Below are 25,882 nucleotides of genomic sequence, written 5' to 3'. Positions count from 1 at the left end.
TCAATGAGTGCCCTATAAAGGGTTCAATTGTCAAGAAGAATTTCCACATTGCAATGACCTGAGTATAATAAATAATTAAAAACTGAAAAATATTATATACATGTATCAAAAATTTCTTAGCATACCACAGGTGATGTGCTTGGAAGCTGCTTCAAATAACCATGCATCCACTGCATTTGCTGCCTTCAAAAGAGCTACTGAGATCAACGGCATGCCTTCAAAGTAAACATTTTGTGTTAATTTTTAAAGGTTTAGTAATGTAATTTCTTATACTCACTTCTTGGGCTCTAATTTCATAGACCAGGCGCAAAGCTTGTCCAGGCGTACTTTGCAAGTTTAGTGTGCTGGAGTTTTGTGCATTATTCCTCACTGACAGATTGCTACACATTTTAATCATCTCTGAGCTTGCACCTCAGGGTAAGAGGCGATCAAGGCGTGGAGAATGTGGAAATTGCACAACACATGTTCACCATCCAAGGAAGTTTACTGTCTGGAAAAAGTGTCCACAATCAAAGGTATTTTCAAATTCTGCACACCTGTCCTGGTGTTGGGATTGGCCTGAGATTCTCAGGCTGTTACCTGTCCAAACCAGAGTTAGTGCTGACCAAAAAACACTTTTAGCAGAAGTGCAAGGTACAGCAAAATAAGATAATACTGCCATGCTTGCACTAAAGCCAAAAACAAGTCGTTTCTGACTTGAAATATGACATCATTTATTATACATGGCACCAATTAGGCTGTGGTTCATTCATGTGCCCTCAAGCAAATTGTAAAAATGGAAATCCCAGCTCTGAGTAAATAAAAAGTGTGGAAAAAACAAAAACACATTGCTAAAGTTGAACAACGCACCGATTACTGTAATATTTAAGCTTCAATTAAGAGGTTGAAATAATGTTACTTTCTGTCTTTGTAGGATTGAACACTTGTGGCGTGATGTCAGGACATGTGTCACATCAAAATATTACTATGATCTCCATAAACTTGAAACTGATCATCTTCTTAATGTGTCCTCCAAAGGTAAGGGTCATTTGGGGTGGAAAACAGATGATGCTAGTCCATGTAAAATTGGTCAGTTTCAACAGGATTAGATTGGTTGACAAATGTCAGGGCTACTGTAATGAATATTAATTGAATCACAGTTCATTGAAGATCTTCTAACTTTTGAATTTGCAAAATGTTACAAAAACACTAGAAAAACCATCATGGATGTAATGTCAAAAGGCAACCCTGTACTTAATGTTAAATTGTACAGGCTGTGTTTGATGTGCACCTATAAACATAGTGATTTACTACTACCCTGTCCTCAACAGAAGATCTTCTTGCTGTGCACATGACCTTCCTTCCAAAACTGAAGGCAGACCTGGAGGCTTTTGTCGAGGCCTGGAACAACCACCCTCTCAGAAGTGAAGGGAAAACTCTTGAACAGCACTGGCACGCAGGAAGGATGCTCAGACCAGTTGACCAGCCGGAGAATCTTGAGGTTACCTTTTCCTTTTTAAACGACTGCAATTCTCCAGTGTACCATTCATATTATTTTTAATTACTTAACTGTTATTTTCAGGTGAAAAGTTACAGAACTTTGCTGTAAGTACTTCACTCATGCACAGCATTTTCATTTCCATTTGCTTTATTTATATGGTGCCAAATTACAACACATCATCTCAAGGCACTTTTCATCGTTATAATGGAGTATTTCAATTTTCTGCCTCATGACTTCAAGTCCACTTCAACTTTGGGGATAAAATATGCAGTTTAATTAAAAAAATTGTTTGCATATTACAAGCTGTATCTATTAAAGGGATAGTTCTTGTTTTCTGAAGTGGGGTCATATAAAGTACATATCTATAGTCAGTGTTGTGCCTGAACGCGTTCAATGAACGATCGTTCATGAACTCGTTCATATTTTGGGCAAACGTGAACTGAACGTACTGTATTCTGCCTGATGAGCGTTATTGTGAACGCGTTCATTCTGGCATTTATGAACGGCGTGTTCTCACAGTTTAACTTCTTTCAAGACAGTGCCAGACTTCCATCGAGCCTTCCAGGCGAAAACCGGCTGAAACACACCGTGAACAGGCCTTAATATGTAGCGGAAAAACACCCAATCTGGCTGTTGTGTATAAAAAGGACGAGAGGTTTGCAACTCGCTTTACTTTCGATCAAAACCAAACTTAACTATTTCAGACAGAAACAGCTGCATACCAAACATGCAGTGAGACATTACCAAACGAACACAGATTAATTCGTCCTGAACGGACACAACACTGGCAACACCAGCCACCACAGAGTCGCACTGCCGCATGCGTCATCAATGTGCTAAGCATGGAGGCAAAAACAAATGAAGGCTTCACATCTGTTTTTTTATTGTGATATATCTAAAAAGTTTTGGAGTGATGCTGTCGAATCTAATTTTTTTGATGCTGCTAACTCTGTCCATTCTCTTACCCTTAAACATGTTATTTGCTACTTTGCTAACCCAGAAGATAATGCTCTTGAACACATAATGAACTTTGTTATCCTATGCAAAATGTTTTATTCACAAACAAAAATTAGCAAAATCACTACCTAAATTTGCTCCTTTTCTTCTGAAACTGAGCTCTTTGCTTCAATCTCAGATTTTGTTAAATAACAAAAAAAGTAATACCTTACTGAGTCATTATGAAAAGTTTTTCTCTGAAGCCACTGTCTTAATTATCTATGTATTTATTATTTTTATTTTTCCCTTTATTCTTTATTTACTTACTTATTCATGTATTTAATTGTTTTATTTAATTTGTACTCTATCCTGTACCACAAACCTGAAACAGCACATTGGACTAAAGCACCCAGCGAGCCTTTCAAGGTATGTGCAAGCTGCAGTTTCAGTGTTAAAACTGATAAAATAATTGCTGTCTGTGGTTCTATATGGGCTGTGGCAATCATTTTGAAAAATAATAGTTTGTATCAACATATTTAAAAAAAACAAAAACAAACTATGAACTAGTTCATTTTTGGAACTGTGAACTTAGTTCAACATTTTGAATTATGAACTGAACTAGTTCATTTTAAAATTTGTGAACTGAACTTTGAACTAGTTCATGTAGAAAGTGAACTTTCCCAACACTGTCTATAGTCGATCTGTTCCGTACCATAGTCACCGATCAGCGCAGCCTCAGTTTGGAGAAGCAGAGCGCCACTCCAGCCAAGACGCTCAGCTTTGTACTGCAGTGAACGGAGTCCAGATGCAAAGCGACTTTTAACCACTTAAAACAAGGCTCACCTGAAAAAAAAAACAGTTCAAGTGTACGTTGTATAGAGAAAATTCACACCGCTTTGCATCGCCGTCAGACCGGCCATTCTTTTGGTACTACATTTTCTCAACCGTAGAACCTCCGTATCCCTACGCAGTTGTGCTAATGCGTAGAGATACGGCGGTTCTATGGACTGTGTCTGCAGAGGTGGACAGAGTACTCGACCCCAGTACTTGAGTAAGAGTACAAATACTACTGGTCAGAATTTACTCCGTTAAGGGGCGTTCAGACCGAACGCGACAGACGCGAATGGAGCGGCTACTCTACATTGAAAATCAATGTAAATGGCGCGATTACACGCGATTCAGGCGACGGCGGCGCGAATGGAGCGTCTGGCGCGGCGCGAATGAAGCGTCTGGAGCGTCTGAAGCGTCTGGCGCGGCGCGAATAAAGTTGAAAATATCCAACTTTTCAAGCGGCATCGCGCCGCGACATCCAATCAGCGACGAGTTCAAGCCGACGACGTCACTTCCATCACGTACGGTTGTTTATGGTTGCTCAGGGCAACGGTGGAGGAGAAGCTAGTTGTAGCTCACCTCAGACAGATGGACAGGCGCTCCACAGCTGAGATGCAGCGCCTGTAGTTGGTGTCCAGGCGGGAGATCCTGGCACCGACCCGAGCTAACAGGTCCTTGAACTGGGCTCCAGTCAGCCTGAGCTACCGCTGGAACCGGTCATCATCCAGACGGAGCTCCTGGAGGAGACAGTGAAATTCCCCCAGCTCTGTGTGTCTTCGGAGGACTTCATGAACCCAGACACGACGGCGGGTGGTTTTCCGGCGTTTCTGGGACTTGTACAGCAGGTACAGTACAGCAACGGTGGTGATATCAGCCATGATAGACGTGGAAAGACAGCGGGTTGAGAAATACCGGTTCAAAAATGAGCAGGCAAGCGGGCAAGCGCGAATGACGCGAATGAAGCGAATGACGCGAATAGTCCAAAATGATCACGCGGCGCGAATGGAGCGTCTGGCGCGGCGCGAATTAAGCGTCTGAAGCGATTGTATTCGCGTCTATCGCGTTTGGTCTGAACGCCCCTTTACAAGTAAAGGTAGCTCAGTCGACATGTTACTCGAGTAAGAGTAAAAAAGTACTTGCTTTTAAAGGTACTTAAGTATCCAAAAGTACATGCTTTTAAATTTACTTTAAGTAAAAGTAAGAGTAAGAGTAAATTTCTTATTTTTCACATCAATGAATTACTATAAATTTTTCTAAATGAATTTAAGTACCTTTTAACTCTTGTTTCTGAGAATTAACTCTTTGAAACCACCTGCACTGATGTGCTTGCTTTTAGAGCCACAATGTTATATAAAGCCTGCAGAAACACCTATAAAAACAAATCAAATGAATGGGATCACAGAAGGACAGCAGATGTTGCAGATGCAGATGTTTATTAACAATCATTAAAACTGTAACCAAATGAACCTGCACCGTCCAACTAACTCTCTATCATTTAGCTAAGTTAGGAACTGGAACCCCCTCGAAGACCAATGTTGTCCCCAGACCACTGGTTGAGAATCACTGTTTTACAAAAAACTACATCTGATGCAGCCATTGTCGCGTTTTGTGTTGACAAATCAAATCAGTCGAGAGCGTGGCTACTTTGGTGGTATCCTTATGTGGAGGGATGACGTATTTCCGCTTTTACGTAGATCCCAGTGGAGAGCGTGCACTGTGAGAGGTTTCCTTCTTTGACAAACACAGCTTGTGTCCAATAGTATTTTAGAAAAAAAAACAAAACAAAAAGAGCAGACCTGAAAGTAACGAGCACTTTTCAGCCTTCCTAGAAATTAACTCGAGTAAAAGTAAAAATATTTGTCTTGGAAATGTATTCAAGTGAGAGTAATAAGTACCAAAGAAATCTAATACTCAAGTAAAGTACAAATCCTCTGGATATGTACTTAAGTACAGTACTCAAGTAAATTTACTCCGTTACTGTCCACCACTGTGTGTCCGTGTCTGAAATTGTCCAGCAACTGGGCCTCACACTCTATTTCGCCGCTCGCAGATCACCTGTTGCCCAGTTGCGCTAATGCGTAGGGATACAGACATTCTCAATAATCTATAATTTGATTTATCAGCCATCAGATTAATAACAAACATAATAACCAAAATGTTTCTTATCGATGTTATCAAATTGGATAAGCTGATAACCAGTGAACACTGAGGGTAGTGATTCATGCCAATATTTGTATCTTTTAACTTTATCTTAAACAATAATTCCCAGAAAATTAGTTTTGCATTAGGTACTTGTAATAGCCAATATTGCAAAACTTTGCTCTTTTGTTACTTTATACAAAACTGCCACTGAAGCCAAAACATTTAGGATAACTCATTGCATGTGTTGCTGTAGATATGGAATGAGACATGGTGTGTTACTCTGTCTTCTACAATTTCCAGGATATTCAGGAACCAGACATTGACTGGGATGTAGCCACAGACTTCAGACAGGATGGAGATGGTGTGGTAGGGGTCCCCAAAATTGACTGTTCACTGAATGATCAGCTGCTAGAGGAGATGCAGATGCTGCTCCATGAAAATGGAGACACTGACAGCCGAAATCTTTACCTCCTGTGCCGGTAGTATGTGGTTGCTGCCTTGTCTGCAAACTGACCATTGACTGCCATAGCTTATTCTTACGATGTTGCTCAGTGTTTTCCATACCCCCTCCACCTTGGAAATCTGTTGAAAATGTTTGTAATTTGGATATTAATAAAATACAATGAAACTGAATTAAATGCCTTTTGGGTCTTAATCAGAATGTTTTGAGTGTTTAACTGTATAGTATAATCCTAGAATGAGTGGGAAAACAATAAAAATACAAATTGACAGAGAAATATCATCAAAGAAAATGTTTCTATCCAGCTTGTTACCACTGTCTTCCAGCTTTTGGAGGAAATCCTGCAGGAAGTTTATTATTTTAATCTCCCAATGCCTTCTTGTCGTGCCATCCTCACTGAATGAGGGAGACAGAGCATTCACGTCTAAGTCTGAATGCACCTAAATAAAGGAAACAGATTTAATACGTAAAGATGATAAATCTGATAAGATAAGAATCACACATGCTCCACTCACAAGTGCAGTAAGGTTTGTAGATCACATTTTGAAAATGTATGTGTATGGGATAATATATTGATAGCTAATGTTAAAGTCCGTGTAAAGCAAATTCAGCCACTTTCTTCTAAACACATTAAATTGGTCATAAATGTATTTCCTTAAAACATGTAAAAAGCCATTCAACCATTTAGAATTTAATTGTGGAGCTAGGCTTCACAAACTGTTTCAAAATTTCTGTGTTCAGGATTTAATGGGCGGGTCAGAAATCATAGCTGCGTTACGTAACGTTGCTATGAATAGCATAAACCCCACCCTGCTGCGGAAGCAGTATAAGTACGTTCAGCGCATTAGCTTCCGCGTTTTTTCCGCTCACTCTGGAGTCTGGGCTAGCATCTATTACAGTAGTTTGCAGCTAGCTAACTACTCAACCAGTCAGCTAACCAGTCATGTCTCCTCCACGTTGCTCTTGCATCTTTCCTGAATGCCACAGTGTGCAGGTTAACGGCACTGTTAGCTTATTTAAGTTTCCTGAGGAATACAACATTAAGAAATGGTGGATCGATTTTGTCAAGAGAAGCTACTGTGGAGAGTTCAAAATCACCACCAACACCTGTCTCTGCAGTGTCCACTTTACCCCCGTCACAGCAGCTGTCACCAGGTAAAGTCTGGATTTCTGAAGAGTCCGTTGACGCTGGTCAGTGGGGCCAAACCGACCCTCTCCGTACCCAGCTTGAATCCTTCCGTCCCGCCGACAGCGGTTGCCACCATTACGGCCACCAGCATTATGTGCCCGCCTGCGACCCTCTCCATCCTGCCGAGAGCGGGTGCGCTCATCTCCGCCACCGGCATTATGTGCCCGCCTGCAACCCTCTCCGTTGCGCCGATAGCGGGTGCCACCATCATGGCAACTGGCATTATGTGCCCGCCACCAACCCTCTCCGTCCTGCCGACAGCAGGTGCTCTCATCTCCGCCAACCCCATTACGTGCCCGCCAGAGAGTGTAAGTGTGTGCTCATGTTATAAATATTGTACATTTGGGCAATTAAATGCATTTTGCTGAAGTTGCAAATCCTGAAAGTGATTTAACATTGTGCAACCTGTCATGCCCATGTAATGTTAGCAAATGTTATTGCATGTAATCATGACATGGTTTGTCCTCAATCCCTGAGCGGAGTCCATTTGACACCACAATGATAATCCACAGGTAATATTTAATGTGCGACAATATAGCTATGACAAGGAATTATATGTAGACTGGAGTTTTTTACGTTTGTGTGTAATGTAAAACATTGACCGAAGGACACCTAAAATGAGCGCCCTGAGCCCGTTTTTTTTTTCACGGACTTCAGTTGCTTTTATCCACCTTATTCCTGACTTTGTGAGTTTACCCATGGTTCATAGCGATATTCGGTTATGCTCTTCCGGTTGAGCTGGTTGACCTCGGTGTATACACTAGCGTAGCTGTCATGCTCGCTCTAAAAACCGGCTTTTTAACACAAAGAAAGCGACAGAATGGATAAAATCGGCGGTGGATACACAGAACAGATCTTTTAATAAGTCGTGAGGACAGTTCTCACAGTGCCTCACCCGTCAGTTCTCACGGAGTGGGCAGATGACATGAAGCATTAGCCCGGCATTGGCCCGACGTTAGCTACATCGACGTAGCTAACGTCGGGCTTAAGCTTATCTTATATTTTCTGAAGGTGTTGACGGTGGAGAATTACGCAGTTACAAAAGCACAGAAGCATACAACTACCTGCACAGTAACAACATAGGGAAAGTACTGTTGAAGAAACACAGCGAGTTATTTCTGAAGGCAGCAGTAGCGCCCAGCCACAGCGTCAATCAAGCTAAACATACAGCGTGGATAATGCTGAAGGAAAGTGAAGTCGTGGAGACAGGCGGCTGCTCTGACATTGCCAGGTTAGGGAAGTCATGCAGTCATGCAGCAGCTATACTGTGGAAGATATTCAGAAACCCAAATATTTATTTTAGTGTCAAAGCCACGAGCCGCGCTAGTCTCCGTTCCTCCTTCCTCAGCATGGCGTGTAGGGCGCAGGGCACAGACAAGTTTGCCTAAGTGGTTGATGTACTACACGAGACGTTTCTGAAAAAAACTTCAAATTTCATGAATTGTTGTGGCAACCAACAACGGCACATGTTGTACCTGACCATTTTAAAAAACAATATAGCACTTATGACCTAACGCTAGTTGTTTAGGGCTAGCTTAGCGGCAGCGGCCATCATGCAGTTGCAAGGCAACCGGAAACAGAAAACCGCCAGCGGAAGTAGTTATCTGTCATGGCAGCCCCCATAGGCTCCCGAGGAAACAGGTGGATACAGAGAGAGACGGGAGCAGCTAGCTCAGACAGAGTGAGTCATCATTTTCTGTGTGCACGCAGCATACATGAGTCAATTATTTCATAACTGGAGCTACTCCACAGCTGGTATTATCCCTCACAACTGATCAAATTTTGGCAGACGGAGTAATTTGGGAGCTTGTGGCAATAAAGTAACTGTATGAAAGAAGTATGGAAAGTAAGTACATGGAGGAGGCTCCCCTCCCGCGCGTGGGTGTGGTTCCAGCGCCTCTGACATGCCCCCACTGTCTCACAGCAGAAAGAAGTGCTTGTTTTTCATGATTTTGAGACCTAATTTTATATACTTAGCAATTTTTTAAATCTTTCACATTTGGCTCAGTGGTCAATGACACGTTTCTGTGGTGTGACAAACTCATAACACAAATGTATTGCTGCTTTACACAGACTTTAATGATGTTAATGTGAACTGATTGTTCCCCAGTCTTTGGCTGTGGTTGCTATGCTATAGCTTCCCTAGCAATGGAGCAGCAGTGATTAATATTTGCATCGGTCATCTGTCCAGAAATAACCACCGCAGAATTTTGGTGATTGAAGAATCAGTGTTGAGCCGGGTGGACAGGGACCCAAGAGCGGACACGGAGGCAGATCAGAGGTAGAAACTTGGTGATTTATTGAACACTGAATAAACGAACGCTGAGCGCTCCCGACGGAGTCCCTGTCTGGTGGAGTGCGGATGGTCTGTGCAGGGGTTTTTCCCAGGGATGCCGGGGTTGCGCCGGGTGCGCCAGACGGCGCAGGGCGAGGGAGAGCCGGGTCAGGTGCGAGGAGCTGGGAGGCTGGAGCAGGTGGTGCAGGTAGCCGGGTCGTGGGTCACTAGGGAAAGGACACAACAGTAATTAATCTCAGCAAGAGACCGGGGAACACAGTAGAAGCCGTAGTAGCTACAGTCTGTGTGAGCCGTGTACCACATCTAGTCGAAGTAATCATCTGGCAGCAGGCAGCGTGAAGACCTAGGCTTTAGTCAGCAGCCGCTGATTGCCAACCTGCTGCAGGTGCGTCTGTGACGGCGGCTCCGGTCGTCGATAACCCCACCCAGCCTCTCCTAGCGCCTCTGCAAACATAGGTCAGGAAACGCAAAAAAAAACCCACACCAAGCACACAATATATTACAGACATAACAATCAGAATCGAGTGTCACTTTCTAATTCATTGTATGTTGCTGCCCGTGTTGTTCTTTTAACACCAATGGAAGGTGGAAGTAAAAGATGTGAAATGGGCACAATGTTAAAGGTATAGTTTGGATTTTTGGACAGTAAGTTGTATGAAATACAGGCAGTGGATGCAAAGGTGTCACATTGTTTAACTAATCTCCTGCTTATCGCCCGTTTCTTACCAGAAAAATAACACAGGAGACATGAGGGGGACATTGAACCAAGAGTCTGACATATGCAAGGATGTTTGTTGATAAAATAGTGTAACATCACACATGCATGTTTCTTTGTACAGCAAAACTTGTTGGTATGGTGACCCCATCATGAGGGGAGCATGAAATTGTTGGTTTTGTGACCCCTCATATCTCCCGTACTATTTTTTCGGTAAGAAAACTTGAACACGTAACACCTTTGCATCCACTATACTACTGGCATGCATTTCATACAACTTAATGTGTAAAAATCCAAACTATCCCTTTAAGAAAAAAAAAGATAACAGTAAGACAAAAATCACATTTTGACCATTTTAATTCAAGCATTCTTAATTAATGTCACTGACCTCCTGTATGAAGCCAGGAACAAATAGTTGCTTGCACATCTGGTCATGGTGGCCCAAAACCTCATCTACTCCATACAGCCTCAACTCCTCACGTAGCTGGTTCAGGATTGGGATGAGCCTCAACAGTCCATGCAAAGTAACAGCACTAATGGCGAGGAAAAAAATGAAGTATTGATTCAGAGTGAAAATTTTAGCACCAAGACATTTTGAGACAAATATTTAAATGTTGTGCCAAACATACTCTGTGATGGCCTTTTTCTGGTCAACATTAATTGGGCCCATGTAACTGTAACCCTCTTGTTCGGTTCGGATCAGTAGAGACAACACACAGGCTATAGTCAGGTTCACGGAATTTATTCTGACAACAGAGAAACAGCTGATGGTTACTGACGGAGACACCAAGCACAGCTCCTGCCCCACACACACAGCGGACAAACATAGAAGGGGCGAATGCACAGTCGATCGTATAGTGTTTTTTTTTTATCACAGTATATACTGTATATATTAAAAAAAAATTCCATTAATCATATTTCCTAACAATCATGAACCTATTTTAAACAGAGAAAAGAAAATACACACACATACACGTTGACGTAAACATGCCGAGGCTAAACAAAACGATACTTTGTACACAAAATGTAAACATACCTGACAAGAGAGAAACAGCTGATGGTTACTGACGGAGACACCAAGCACAGCTCCTGCCCCTTTACATTACACAAAATGAAATAAATAAACCTAAACAAACTGAAACTATATAGGAATGAACTTTTGGATAATGATATTTTTTCTTATATCAATAGTTTTAAAGCTGTTAAAATAACTGCAAAACTTTTGTCCAGCAATTTACATTCCCTAAATGTCAGGGTGGTGCAACCATAAACATTGGACGGTCAACAGCTGACCGTTACGGCAGTAATGGCTAAAATAATAAACACAGCTAAAACAAACGAAATTAAAGATAACAACACTTAATAACATTACAAAACATGACAAAATCAAATACGAAACGTTATATGCTCAAGTTTTATCTTAAATTAAAGTTAAAAAACTGATAATTAATAAAAAAACACACGGAGCTGTTGACAGTACGTACCATACACACAGCGGACAAACATAGAAGGGAAAGAGCTGACGCTTTACCGTTGCTAGGCAACCACCAACTGTCAAAATAAATAATACCGGTAAAAAGCCTCGCATGAAAATAAAATAAAAGCCAGCAGCACAATAACTTGCTGACTAAACAAAACAAAAAAAGATTTAAAGAATAAATAAATACATTTTGATGGACTTCATATTTACAACCCTGTTACATAACCACATGCCACAATTGTATCTGACAGTTGCAGCAGTGCTTCTTTATTTGCTTCTTCAGTCTGGAAGCACATAATAAACCATGTTTCTGACAAAGGATAGAAATATTTTTCTGATATTTATAACATAACATGAGAAATGTTGGATATAAATAAAACTGTCAAAACCTCTTTCTTTTGGTATTTGATGTCAGGAGAAGTTATGTCATTGGGCACACCATTGTGCCAGTAATGTCATTACTTGTTTGGGCCTTGATCAAAAAGACCTGTAAGAAACTCTTTGTGAAGACCACCTTGGTCAATTACATATTCTCCGATGAAAGAAACCACAAGGGGATTCTTTGGGGAGCCATTTTTTTGCCTGGACCACTGTTTCATTCCCCTTTGATACATGTCCTTTCTTGTTACACTTGTGTGGAATTTCTGGGACGGGTCATTTTTCTTTTCAAGCGACAACAGGATGGCTGACACACTACACAACCATACTGAGACAACATTACTGAGCATTCTGTTCCACATAACGTCACACAATAAACAAAATATTCTACAGCACACCTGTTGTAATCATGTTGTTCATCGGTGTCATCAAAGGTATCGGTTTGCTGTTCATTTGTGTCTCTGTGAAGATGCAATAGCATTATCAATCTCCATGAAAGCCTAACTTGTTAATTCATGTAATTGCTTCCTTTTACAGAAATTTTCTAGCCAGTGGAATCAATTGCTCTTACTTCTCCCCACAGGCACTGGCATGTGTAAGGATGTCATCCTCTGTAAACAGCTCACAACACAATGGACAAGCAACCATATGAAAATAAGGAATGACTTAAAGTAACTTAAGTCCATTTGTAAAAGGACATAAAGGAAAAGTAGTACTGCTGTTTCAGAGGTCTGATAAAACATTGTGGTGGTCTGTGCTGAGTATTAAAGTCCGTGTAAAGCAGAAATAAATTTGTGTTATGAGCTTGTCACACCACAGAAACGTGTCATTGACCACTGAGCCAAATTTGAAAGATTAAAAAAATTGCCAAGTATATAAAATTAGGTCTCAAAATCATGGAAAAACAAGCACTCTGCTGTGAAACGCTGGGGACGTGTCAGTTAGAGGCGCTGGAACCATGCCCACGCACAGGAGGGGAGCCTCCTCCGTGTACTGTACAAGGACGTAACCTACAGTAACAATGGAAGCTAGCAGCGTCATCGGAGGACCCAGCCCGACCCGTTTAAGCCATCAGAGCCAGAAACTGACTCTGAGTCAGACAATGATAGTGCTCCGCCTCGTTCCTCACAGTCCATGTTTTACATTACACACAAACGTAAAACCCCAGTCTACATATAATTCCTTGTCATAGCTATATTGGTGCACATAGAATATTACCTGTAGATTATCATTGTGCTGTCAGATGGTCTCTGCTCAGGGAATGAGGCCAAATCATGTCATGATTAAATGCAATAACATTTGCTAACATTACATGGGCATGACAGGATGCACGATGTAAAATCACTATCAGGATTTGCACCTTCAGCAAAATGCATTTGATTGCCCAAATGTACAATATTTATAACATACATAAGCACACACTTACACTTAGAGCTTAGATCTGGCCCAAAAAAAATCAAGCCTGACCCGACCCGAGCCGAGCACGTGCAGTGATGCCGGTAACGCGTTACTCTGATCTGACCACTTTTTTCAATGAGGAGTAATCTCACGTGGTAATATTTCCAAACCACTAATCAGATTAAAGTTACTTATTCAAATCACTTTGCGTTACTATTATTTTTGTCATTTTCCTTATTAAAAATATATATTTTTGCTTTCTTGCATCTCGGGGAGTGACGTAACATGCGCGAGAAGTCACGTTTTCAGCACGAGGACACTCACGTGTAAAACCACGCAGCGGCACAGACAACATGGAGGGAGGAGAGAGATGCGCCTTTTGTAGCTGGAAATACAGTCATTATTTTGAGTTATTAAAAAAAAAACACACACACAAATGCTTGATCAAGGGCCAGCACAACCCGGCCCGAGGATATTGACGGGAAATATCGGCCCGACCCGGCCCGCGGCCCTGGTCGGATCAGGGTCGGGCTCGGGCAAAGAATCTAAACTCTACTTACACTCTCTGGCGGGCACGTAATGCCGGATGAGAGACCCTTTTTCGGCGGGACAGTCGCAGGTGGGCACATAATGCCAGCGGCGGAGATGAGAACATGCGCTGTCGGCAGGATGGGAGGATGCAAGCAGGGGACGGAGAGGGTCGGTTCGGCCCCACTGACCAGCATCAACAGACTCTTCAGATATCCAGACTTTACCTGGTGACAGTTGCTGTAAATATCGGGGGTAAAGTGAACACTGCAGAGACAGGTGATGGTGCTGATTTTAAACTCTCCACAGTAGCTCCTCTTGACAAAATCGATCCACTGTTTCCTTACGTTGTAGTCTGTAGGAAACTTAAATAAGCTAACGGCGCTGTTACCCTGCACACTGTGGCATCCAGGAAAGATGCAAGAGCGATGTGGAGGAGACATGACTGTTTAGCTGACTGGTTGACTGGTTAGCTAGTTGGAAACTATTCTAAGAGATGCTATCCCAGACGCGAGCAGAAAAACCACCGAAGCTAATGCGCTGAATGTATTTATACCACTTCCGCAGCAGGGCCGGGTTTATGCAAACGCGGCCATGATTTCTGACCCGCCCATTAAATCTTGAACACAGAAATTTTGAAACACAGTTTGTGAGCCTAGCTCCAAAATTAAATTCTAAATGGTTGAATGGCTGTTTACATGTTTTAAGGAAATACATTTATGACCTTTTAAATGTGTTTAGAAGAAAATGGATGAATTTGCTTTACACTGACTTTAAGTAACATCCATCCATTGTCAACCGTTTATCCATAGTCGGGTCGTGGGGGCAGCAGCTTCAGCAGCGAGCCCCAGACTTCCCTTTCCCCGGCCACGTCGGCTAACTCTGACTGGGGAATCCCCAGGTGTTCCCAGGCCAGAGAAGAGATATAATCCCTCCACCTGGTCCTGGGTCTACCCCTAGGTCTCCTCCCAGTTGGACGTGCCAGGGACACCTCCCTAGGAAGGTGCCCTGGTAGCATCCTTGTCAGATGCCTGAACCACCTCAACTGGCTCCTTTCCATGCAGAGGAAGAAGATTGACCAGTAGATCGAGAGTTTTGCCTTCCGACTCAGCCCCCTTTTCATCACAACCGTGTGGTGAAGCGCATGCAACACTGCATCTGCTGCTCCGACTCTCCGATCGATCTCATGCCCCATCATCCCCTCACTCGTGAACAAAACCCTGAGGTACTTGAACTCCTTTACTTGAGGCAAGGACTCATTCCTCACCCTGAGTAGGCAATCCACCGGTTTCCTACTGAGAACCATGGCCTCAGATTTAGAGGTGCTGATCCTCATCCCTGCCTCATCACACTCAGCCGCGAACCGATCCAGTGAGCGTTGTAGATCTAGAGGCGATGGTGCCATCAGGACCACATCATCTGCAAAAAGCAGTGATGCAATCTTCAGGTCACCGATCTGTAACCCCTCCACACCTCAACTGTGCCTTGAAATCTTGTCCATGTATATCACAAACAGGATTGGGGACAAGGCACAGCCCTGGCAGAGGCCAACACCCACTTGGAACAAGTCCGACTTACTTTCGAGTACACGCACGCAGTTCTTGCTTTGAAAATAAAGGGATTGGATGACCCTGAGAAGGGACCCCCTCACCCCATACTCCTGCAGCACCTCCCACAGAACATCCCAGGGGACCCGGTCGTACACCTTCTCTAGATCCACAAAACACATGTGGACTGGGATATTGTACTCCCAGGCCCCCTCCAGGATCCCTGCCAGAGTAAAGAGCTCGTCCATTGTTCCACGACCAGGACGGAATCCGCATTGTTCCTCTTCAATCTGAAGTTCAACAATCGGCTGGACCCTGCTTTCCAGCACCTTGGAGTAGACTTTCCCAGGCAGGCTGAGTAGTGTGATACCTCTGTAATTGGCACACACCCTCTGGTCCCCCTTCTTAAAGAGAGGGACCACCACAACTGTTTGCCACTCCTTCGGCACCGATCCCGACCCCCACGCAATGTTGAAGTAACATGCCACTGTTTAATTCTTTCATAGATAACTAAGTTTTACTAGCACAATAATTGAATTGCTGTGTACAACAAGAAGATGCACTGATTTTATAAAAAGAATATAAAAATTATAACTCTAGCCAACAGATGAGGAGGAAGCAATTTCAATAAAGGTTGGCACATTTGCTCATAAATGCAACACTGTTATTTAAAATGAAACAAGACTTTTGACTTCGCGGTCTGCTTACCTTGCTCAAATATACTAGTTGCACATCAGCAGACACCTGTAAAATATCATTAGGCCATACACATCATCTATCTCTGAAACTGTGTACCTACGGAATAAAACACAAACCATTTGATTTAGCACTGCAGTCTGCTCACCTTATGCGCCAACCATGATGACGACTGCACATCAGTGGACACCTGTATAGAATCATTGGATCATTGATGTAATAAATGTCTGATAATAAAATCATAGTCCCCTGTCTCCCTAAGGATTTGTCTTGATAGCTTACCACATTCTCAGCGTCGAAGACCATATGATCCAAGTCAATGATGTCATTATCAGATTTGTTCTATAAAAGTAATATAAAACTGAAGAATTACAAGGTGTCTTGATAGCATGTTTGGTAAACTAAAGGGGGTGGTGGTTACATGGTCCCACCATCCACTACTTTGTGTAATTCAAGGGATAACATGCTGACAACACCAACCTGTACAGTGAACAGAGAGAAAAACATCATCATATTAGTCCGTTATGAGCAAGCCATACCCCGTCATTGCCTTTAGTCTTGGCACATGTTTTAACGTGGAGGCTTAGGAGCTGCAGGGGAACATACTCCTGGCATGACACGCAACGGGCTTTTGGCATAGCCTGGAACTCTGGAGCTGTAAAGGGCAAGGGAGTAATGTCCAGTGTGTGCTGGATGGGCATTATGTAAAGACAGCCCTTGCCTCCCCAGGTCTTCACAAGACTGGCCCCAGTGTATCCTGCTTCTTTAGGTGACACAAGGTTAAGTCTTCATTGCCCTGAACCTCCTGTTTGGGTTTAAATATTATATGTTTAAACAATCATATATATTTTTTTAATGACAACATTAGAGCAGAATGAAATCAATACATTTTCTTCACTTTGAATAAAGGTCAAGTTTTATTTTTGGGATTTTACCCGTGGCTTTATAAAGCATCCAGGCCCCCTCCAGATCGCTTATCTTTGAATAAGTTTCACAAAGAATGTTTGTAATCTATGGATGTAAGAAAAATATTGATCAGGGCAATGAGGACAAGATAAATTTAAATGCTTGATGGTGGCATTCCTAGAATAAGTGTAATGGCATTGGTGGCCAAGATCCACCATAAACTGTTACTGTATATTCCTTGGGTAAGGGATGTGGTTATTTTGTGCAAACTTAAATTTTCACCCCGTTTGATTTTATTCAGTGTCATATCAGCTCCCATACCTCTTTGTGGTTGGAATCCTCTGAAATATTTACTGTTCTCCTTCCCAGCACAGCCTGTAAAAGTGAGAGCTCCTCAGACGGTTTATGAGTTTTGTCTGAGGGGCTTTGCATGAGGAAAAACTGTGCCTGGTCTTTTTCTACACAGTTGTGATCCAGGCCTAGCTGGAATAGTCCAGAGAAACACCTAAAAGAAAGGGTGCATAAATTCAAATTATTCCAAGACCTCTTCTGATGAGGGCTCTTCCTGACATATCTGTGTTGTTTTTTCCCCTCACTTTTACAGAAATTCAAAAGCCAATTCAAGAGAGATTTTAGTAAAAACCATGTGTAAATTCATTTTATTTTGTCTCGCTGGACAGAGGTCCTGGTTCTTGGGGTGGTGCCTGCATGCTGCCCCTGCTCTGTCTCTGAGCTTCATAAACAATACATTCAACATAAAAAGCTAAATTACTTGGTGGGTGTATAGTGACAGGAAAACTTCCACGATGAATGCAATAAACTTTTGTATTATATTGACCGTGTTTATGTATACAGGGAGAAACACAATGTGATGAAACTACAACCACACTGTGGGAACGCGCAAAATGCAAGTCTTCAAAATATGCACATTATTTGGCTGATGACAGGGCATGAAAACAATGAGATCTTTATTTGTGCAATCAGTTACTGTTATTATTATTAACACCTACTGGCTCACCAGGGTTTGGCATTTTCAAAAAAGTGGGCACCCTAAAACAATTGGTAAACACTGATGCTAACTTTACATACTCTTGGATGCTGTCATATGCGCAGTTGTCCTCAACATGTTTAACAGATTCTGTGCAACATTGTGCAAGTCGTCCTGAAGGAACAGTGAGAAAATAACATTACGTTACTTGAGACAGTCTGCGCCAGAAATGAACAATTTTTGCCACGCATTTTGGCGTTCTACAATAGTTCACCTCTTCAGGGTCCGTCATTCTCCACGTAACCTGCGGGATGATGGCGAATACAGTTAGTCTGATGACTTACCTCTAAAATATGCTGTGATTGACATATCTATCTATAAAACACGGAATCTCTGTCTGTCTGTCTGTGTGTGTATGTGTGTGTGTGTCAAATATCTCTGCGGATCAGGATCAGACTGACCTGAGACTTTCAACATGGCTGCTGTGTGGTTCAGTAGCGTGCAATTTAGCATTTGCTTGGACTGCAATGATACCGTTAATACATTATTTCATAAATGCTTTACAAATTCCATGAGCATTGTCCACCGGAGCCACTACAGTCACGTGCGCACCAGAGCCAATCACTGCACACAGTGGCCACGCGCGCACCAGAGCCAATCACTGCAGAGCTCAAGCCCACGACATACCTGAAGAAACAAGCAGATTTATACCTGCAGTGGCGCGAGCTCGACCAGGATTTTGCCGGCGGTTCGGTTCCGTTCTGTGCATCTAAACTGACTGTTGTGGATTAATGAGATGAAACAAGTCCAAGTCTGTTTGGGTCTGAGGAGATCCGGAGACGCGCTGTGGATGTTCGGCCCACCGCCCGAGTCGACGGAGTGGACGCACTGGCACGTCCAAAACTGGATTTAGGGTAAATAATGTCCAAGATGCTTTTTCGCGAACATTGCCGTTACGTTTGCTTTGTGTCTGGTGCAGGAAGAAACAGTAAAAATGTGCTTTTGTCACAAGTGGATTTATACCTGCAGCGGCGCGAGCTGGACCAGGATTTTGCAGGCGGTTCGGTCCCATTCTGTTCTGTTCATCTAAACTGACTGTTGTGGATTGTAATGAGATTAAACAAGTCCAGACCGAGTCTGTTCGGGTCTGAGGAGATCCGGAGACGCGCAGTCAACAAAGTGGGATCGGAATCTGTGGATGTTCGTGTTTAGCTGCTAGCCGCTAACCGACCCACACGGCCTACCTGCCGAGTTGACGGAGCAGATGCACTGGCACGTCCAAAACTGGATTTAGGGTAAATAATGTCCAACACGCTTTTTCGCTAACATTGCCGTTACGTTTGCTTTTGTCACTAAAGTGTTCAAGCAGCAAGTTTGGTTGTTGAGGAACAGGAAGATGTGGGAGGGACATCGGCGGATGATTGACAGCAGCAGTGATGTGTTGGAGACGGCGACAGATATAGCGAGTTTTGAGAGTTGAGAGATTTGTGACATATAGCGTGTTTGGAGTGTATAGTTAGTGTGTTATGTAATATTTGGTGTGGTGTGTTCAGTGTGTAGTGGAGTCGTGTTGTGAGGCAAACCAAGGAGGAGACGGCTGAATGTGGAACAGGCAGGAATGAGCTGAGGAGCCTGAGGCATTGCCTGCATTTAAATGTAAATAGTTACACATAACTTTGTAAATTTCAAAAACTTATGCACCAATTTAGTAAACAACAATTTATATTTGCATTATAACTAATGCAATTGGTTCATTAAACATATTTGTGGTTTTCACAGTAAAAAAACAAACTTTTTCTACTCTGATTTTATGTTATTTTGTGATTTTAGGTCCATAGTGTTAATATAGTACCTTAAAATGAAAAAATAACTGTACAGTCACACATGTGAGGTTGTGCTAAAAATAATTACACCAAGTAAGGCAAGGTAAATAGTTTTTAAGGTGAAATATAATGGTATAATCAAAAGTAGTAAAAAACAGCCAATTATATCCCTGACGTCCCAACTTCAAACACAGCCTCATTTGGCCATCCATGAAAAAGCTACTTAACCTCCCACTTTTCTTTAGGAAAACATGCTTCCTACGGGCAATGCACTAGTCAACATTAATGTGCCCATAAAGATTAATTGCTAAAACAAACAAATTACATCCCAGAAGGGTATTCCAGGAAGCAGGTTATTTGAATACTCAGAGTAAAAGTGGAAAAGCAAAAAAGTTCTTTGGGGGCACGAGAGTTGAACCAGTTAAGCACTGGCACTAGCACCCGGTTCTTTTCAGTAGAAAATGGTAGCTGACTTAGCAAACAGTAACAGTGAATCTGCCAGTTTGGTAGCTAAAGTTCAAAAACTTAACTCATCACCTGAAAGCTATCTAGCGTTAGCTATTGCTATAAAATATGAAACCAAATATGCAACAGCATACTTACTGTCAAATCATCGATCGTCTCTTTCTTCCTTCCTTCTTTCTCTTCTTCTCCTTCCAATGTGCCGCCGCTACCACTCTGAAAAGGCAGTGGCACCCACCAGAGGGGGCTGAAAAATGACCAATCATAAGAGGGCCGGGGTCAGCCTTGGTCTCCGGCCCCAAAGTGTCAAAAGTCCTTGCTTCGAGCGGGCAGAGCTCCACCACGAGTGAGCACAGGGGAGAGAAAGAGACAAAACAGCTGCACAGTGTTGTTGTGCGTGTCGCTGTTGTTTTTTACTCGCTTGCACCTGCCTCTGCTTTACTCGGTTGCTGAACATGTGCAGGAAGATCAAACAAGTGTGCGTGGTGGTTGAAATCTGCGCACGTGACACAATATAATTTATGCAGCGTTTTGTTCTCAGCTGAACTGTGGGGGTGAACCAGGATCACACCTAATGGAAGAATTTCAGGAGATGGAGTGCAGTCATCTGATTGGGTGTTACTGCTGTCTTCATCCCCCAGAGGAGCAGCAGTAGGCTCACTAACTATACTCTCCTGATCTTCAGGCAGCGTCGTGTTCTCGGCTGTCACAGGATGAACCAGGATACCAACATTGTATTGTGTTTAATTTAGACTGTATTGTGTTTGTATTGTATTCTGTAATGTTTTTTAAGCTTTGGAATCTTGGAAGAATAGCCCAACTGGGCTAAAAGATCCAAAAAAACAAACAAACACCTGATGGGAGAATTTCAGGAGATGGAGGGCAGTCGCCTAGTTGGATGTTACTGCTGTCTTCATCATCCAGAGGAGCAGCAGTAGGCTCACATTCGAAGTCCTCACTTAAAGTCTGGCCACTAAACATGAAAACATACACACATAGAATTATCTTGTTATTGTCATGAGGTACTCCAGTCATCCAGGTCATGGTGAATCCAAGGGCTGTATCATAGGTAACAGTTTCTTTAAGATTAAGAATCTTTAAGATTTCACCTCAAACACATACACACACACACACACACACACACACACACTTACTTCAGGTAGACTTTGGTGAATGAATGGATGAGTGAGGACTTCACAGGGAGTGATCCTCTCATCTGCATCAAATGCCAGCATGGCCTTCAGGAGCTCGATACACTGCTCTCGCTCAACAGCCTCAGTTTTGTTATCTTCCTCCAGACGCATCTAGTTAAGGAAACATCAGTCAAATTCAACACCAATCAAGTTATCGTCATGATCATGAAAAGACAATCAATCATAGTGACAATGAAAGTTACTTCACACTTACTACTTTCAGATCATCTAAAGATTGGAACTTGAGCCTCTTTTCGGTTCTTCTATGGTGACATTTAAATAATTAATCAAAGTGTTTGTATTAATGTTCAACTGTTGAATGTTACGAAATGATAGATAGATAGATAGACAGATAGACAGACAGACAGACAGACAGATAGATAGATAGATAGATAGATAGATAGCTTTATTAATTCCCAAGGGGAAATTAGGTTACCATAGCAGCATGTACATCCGAGTACAAATACAATCAAAAAATAAAGGCAAATATAGAAACAGTAAGAAATAATAAAGAACTATATACAAGCAAAAAAATAAGATGGCGCTGTGTTTTCAGCTTGCCTGCCCGTAAACATATAGACTGATGAAAGATTGAATCACTTCTGTAAAGGCCAGATCCTCCAAACTCCCGCGTCAGTTTTTCTTTCTGATTCCCTCTTGATACACTCATTGTACATGTCGAATGTACATGGAGCACTAACTAGAGAAAAAACACGAACACAAGTGAAGTCATACAAGTACAAGAAATTGACAAATTGCCTGACTATAGTAGAAGACTTACTATTTCATAGTCACACTCTTCTGTGAACAGGTCAGGACCACAGATCATCTCGAACATGGCACAGCCCAGGGCCCACATATCACTGGCCTCATTCAATTCACGGCCCAAAAAAACTTCTGGGGACCTGAATGTGGAAGAGAAACATTACAGGATGTTTACACTGTTACATTTTTGAAAGTTAGCACATGGAAAGAACATCAATCAACCAACCAATCAATTAATCAATCAATCAATCAATCAAAGCTTTATTGTCATTTTGTTGTACCAACAAAGTAATACAACAAAAATCAGATTACGTTTCTCCAGGATCAATAACAGAAGACACAATAAATAACACACAATATATAAATATAATAATTTAAAACTAAAACCATGACTAAGGGCTCATGAAGTGCAGTAGTGCACATGTTACAGGGAGGAAGCACACGACTGCTTCTTCATGGTAAAAATAGTTGACTACTAATTTTTTCCAGCATAATAAAACAAATAATCTATTTACACAATTTTGAATATTTGCCTTCATCTGAACTTCTCGGCCTGTGACGTGGGAATGGCCCGACCGAAGTCTTATCAGCTTGACTTCAAAGGGTTGTCGATGGTGATTCACCATCATAATGTTGTCCAGTTTGACATCAGTGTGGATCACCCCAATCCCCTTCAGTGCATCAAATGCTGTGGCCATCTGAAAGTACAAGGTCGGTTAGAATGGACTCAAGCCTAAAGGTGAGTGTACATTGCTTTGTTTTCCATCTGATGGTGCTGTGTTCATACCTGTTGGATGATGGTTCTGATGTCTCTCAGAAGCATAGGGGCAAAGTCTTCCATCTACATGTAGTCAAATAGGCTTATATCCAATGACTCAAACACAAGCGCCTTTCCATATATGGTCTGAAAACAATCGATATACTTGACAATGTTGTGTTTGTCAAGGTTGTGGCACATGCTTGTTCTCAGAATGGGGATCTGGAGACACAGGCAAGTTTGAAATGATTTGTTTTTTGCAGTTGATTAATGTGTTGGTCTTGGAGAGTACTGAAAGGTAGAGCTTCATCTTGTGCTGCACTTTATCCTTACATATTCATTTTTGTAGATAGCTTTACAAATTAAGGTCTTTTAATTACAATAAGTAAGAGGAATTGCTTTTTTTGCACGAGGCACTTGCTGCACCTTTGAGTTTGATTCCCTCTCCGACCTTTGATTGCAGGCAAACAACTAAACAATTCTTAATATTATCAATTAATCTCTACTTTCCGACACCTGAACCAGAAAAGGAGTGACTGACTTACCTGTATCACAGTGGTTGAAGACGGTTAACCTCTCTGGATCACTTCTAGGATGTATTGATAAGCTTCATTTTACAAGTAGCACTTAAAGGAGAACTTCGGTCGATTTAAACATGCAGCTTCATTGCTCAAGCTACCCTTGACTTGCGAGTACCGAAGACGCGAACAAATTTGGTCCAGCCATTACAGAGCTCCGTGAACGGAGATGTAGCATTGAACGCTAACTGCATGGGGTCAGAACTTCACGCTGTGTTTTAAGCATCTTAACATGCTCCACATCTCACACCAGAAGTTATGCAACATCAGCAGACACCTTAGCACACAGCACTGTAGCGTGTATGACTCAAACTGAATAAAAAAGTAGTTAAAATAGTGTGTTTGTGCAAGCAGCTACTTACCTGTTTGTTGACATCCGTGTGTTCCGGTAGCTAGACCAAACTAGTCAATCCGTCGAGCGTGCACTTACTCCCTCACTGGCGGAGACGGAAACGTATTCCAGCATTTTCGTGTGTATGTTCATAATGTACATGTCCATGTTACAACCTGTCATGAGCCATGAGCCTTACAATAGCCTGTTAAGCCTGTTAAGTGCACACTCGGTGGATACGCTAGTTTGGTCTAGCTACCGGAAGACGCGGATGTCAACAAACAGGTAAGTAGCTCCTTGCACAAACACACTATTTTAACTACTTTTTTATTCATTTTGAGTCATACACGCTACAGTGCTGTGTGCTAAGGTGTCTGCTGATGTTGCATAACTTCTGGTGTGAGATGTGGAGCATGTTAAGATGCTTAAAACACAGCGTGAAGTTCTGACCCCATGCAGTTAGCGTTCAATGCTGCATCTCCGTTCATGGAGCTCTGTAATGGCTGGACCAAATTTGTTCGCGTCTTTGGGTACTCGCAAGTCAAGGGTAGCTTGAGCAATGAAGCTGCATGTTTAAATCGACCGAAGTTCTCCTTTAACTAGCCAGACATTTAGAACATTCCATGATGAAAGGATGAAAGTTTCCCTAAAGTTCCGATCAAAGCAACCTGTTCTCCTAGCAACAATTTGAATGTAAACACCATCTGCTACTCATTTCACCACTGCCATGTAACATTTTTCATCTTTATTTTATCCCACAATGATTTATGATCCTTGTTAGTTAACATTTTATAACAACCATCATTAGGAATGGATACATTATAATGAATTAAGTGTCAAAATAGTTGAGATCCATTTACTCCTTTCTAATATAATTACCAGTATGTACACACACACGGAGACAGTGTCAAGAAAGTTGGGAGTCATACACTCCTGTCAGACACAAATACAAGAAAGGGACATTATACTTAGTCCTGAAATGATTCTGCAATATATCAAAACTTTGCTTGCTGCATTGTGTTTGCCATAAATTCATTGGAAAGTGTTAAACCATTACATTAAAGGTGTGTTGAAATAGGAAGTGAAGAGGAAAGGGCAACACGGGGTGTCTGTGAAAAAGAGGAAGTGTTACACTCAAGGCTCTGTCTGTCATTCTGTCTCTGATGATCATTTTTGACTTAGTATTAACTTTGCAAAGTTAAAGGAGGTGTAAGGTGTAACCATGATGTATTGAAGTTTAGAGATCTAATGAAAATCAGTAAAGAAACAGTGTTGAGCTGAGGTCATGAGAAAGTGTTAAAGAACTGGTCAGGTCAACGTGAGGCCAAAAGGATGTGTCGAAATCTGATCGCGCTTTGGGCACGGGCACAGACCGTGACCGAGGCATGTTGGATCATTATGAAATCGTCAGCCGTCATCAAGGGACTATTAGTCATTGAACGGAGAGATGGTGGGAAAATGTCCTAATAAGGACATAAATCCGTGCCACTGTCCAAAGCAAGAGAGAAGCGTTATGAAATCTTAATCAAGGGGTTATCAACCAGTGAATGGAGAGATGCTGAAAACATGTCCTAATAAGGACACAAAACCAAGCCAGTGTCCGAAGCAAGAGTGTATATAACCTGAGGAGCACAGACTAAAGTTCGTTCTTCCAATCGCTCAAGCCTTGAAGAAACACTTGAGACGGAGAATGTGAGCAGCCTAAACATCGCAGAAAGGACTTCAAGAAATCTTCAGTAGAAACAGACAAAGGAATTAAGAGCACAACGGATTAACCATTTTTGCCAACATGCTGTGGATTACAATTTGGATATTGGAGTACTTTTGTTCACGCTGCTGGCGTGAAGTTTGGACTTTGAGGAAGTTACGAGACCTTGGCCAGGGTTTTGATTTGCCTCAAGGACTTGGACTTTCAGCAGGAAGGGAAAGGCAAGCCATGGAAAGACCTGACCCTCTCCATCTCACCTAAATTTAAGTATTTCTAACCAGGCCTCAGCTCTTTT

At 42.1% G+C, this 25,882-nt stretch overlaps 1 protein-coding gene across 20 annotated transcripts; it reads right to left on the bottom strand.

The window, feature by feature from the left end:
- Nucleotides 1-9,313: 9,313 nt before the first annotated feature.
- Nucleotides 9,314-23,709, bottom strand: LOC115587268 (uncharacterized). 20 transcript variants are annotated; one of them, XR_003985003.1, is made up of 28 exons: nt 23,516-23,709; nt 23,001-23,192; nt 22,729-22,911; nt 22,230-22,353; nt 22,049-22,148; nt 21,663-21,711; nt 21,410-21,559; nt 21,110-21,228; nt 20,827-20,958; nt 20,397-20,502; nt 19,554-19,614; nt 18,245-18,274; nt 18,072-18,144; nt 17,304-17,487; nt 17,012-17,087; nt 16,616-16,881; nt 16,359-16,418; nt 16,225-16,266; nt 13,866-14,060; nt 13,126-13,157; nt 12,479-12,532; nt 12,306-12,368; nt 11,534-11,600; nt 11,086-11,144; nt 10,679-10,795; nt 10,438-10,582; nt 9,633-9,778; nt 9,314-9,540 (listed from the first exon to the last, which is right to left on the bottom strand). XR_003985003.1 is itself a non-coding variant. In XM_030427007.1 (26 exons), the coding sequence occupies exons 15-26, from the start codon at nt 16,775-16,777 to the stop codon at nt 9,538-9,540; spliced, it is 999 nt and encodes a 332-aa protein (XP_030282867.1). In that variant the 5' UTR covers nt 16,778-16,881; nt 17,012-17,087; nt 17,304-17,487; nt 18,072-18,144; nt 18,245-18,274; nt 19,554-19,614; nt 20,397-20,958; nt 21,110-21,228; nt 21,410-21,559; nt 21,663-21,711; nt 22,049-22,148; nt 22,230-22,353; nt 22,729-22,911; nt 23,001-23,192; nt 23,516-23,709; the 3' UTR covers nt 9,314-9,537. The 20 variants fall into 20 exon arrangements, 1 of the variants encoding a protein (XP_030282867.1); XR_003985000.1 differs by having other exon boundaries at nt 20,397-20,958; XR_003985006.1 differs by lacking the exon at nt 20,827-20,958.
- Nucleotides 23,710-25,882: the final 2,173 nt, after the last annotated feature.

The sequence above is a fragment of the Sparus aurata genome, chromosome 8, assembly GCF_900880675.1.
Source record: "Sparus aurata chromosome 8, fSpaAur1.1, whole genome shotgun sequence".
Lineage (NCBI taxonomy): Eukaryota > Metazoa > Chordata > Actinopteri > Spariformes > Sparidae > Sparus > Sparus aurata.
Note: the sequence above shows the minus strand (reverse complement) of the source record. Positions and strands in the feature narration are given on the sequence as shown.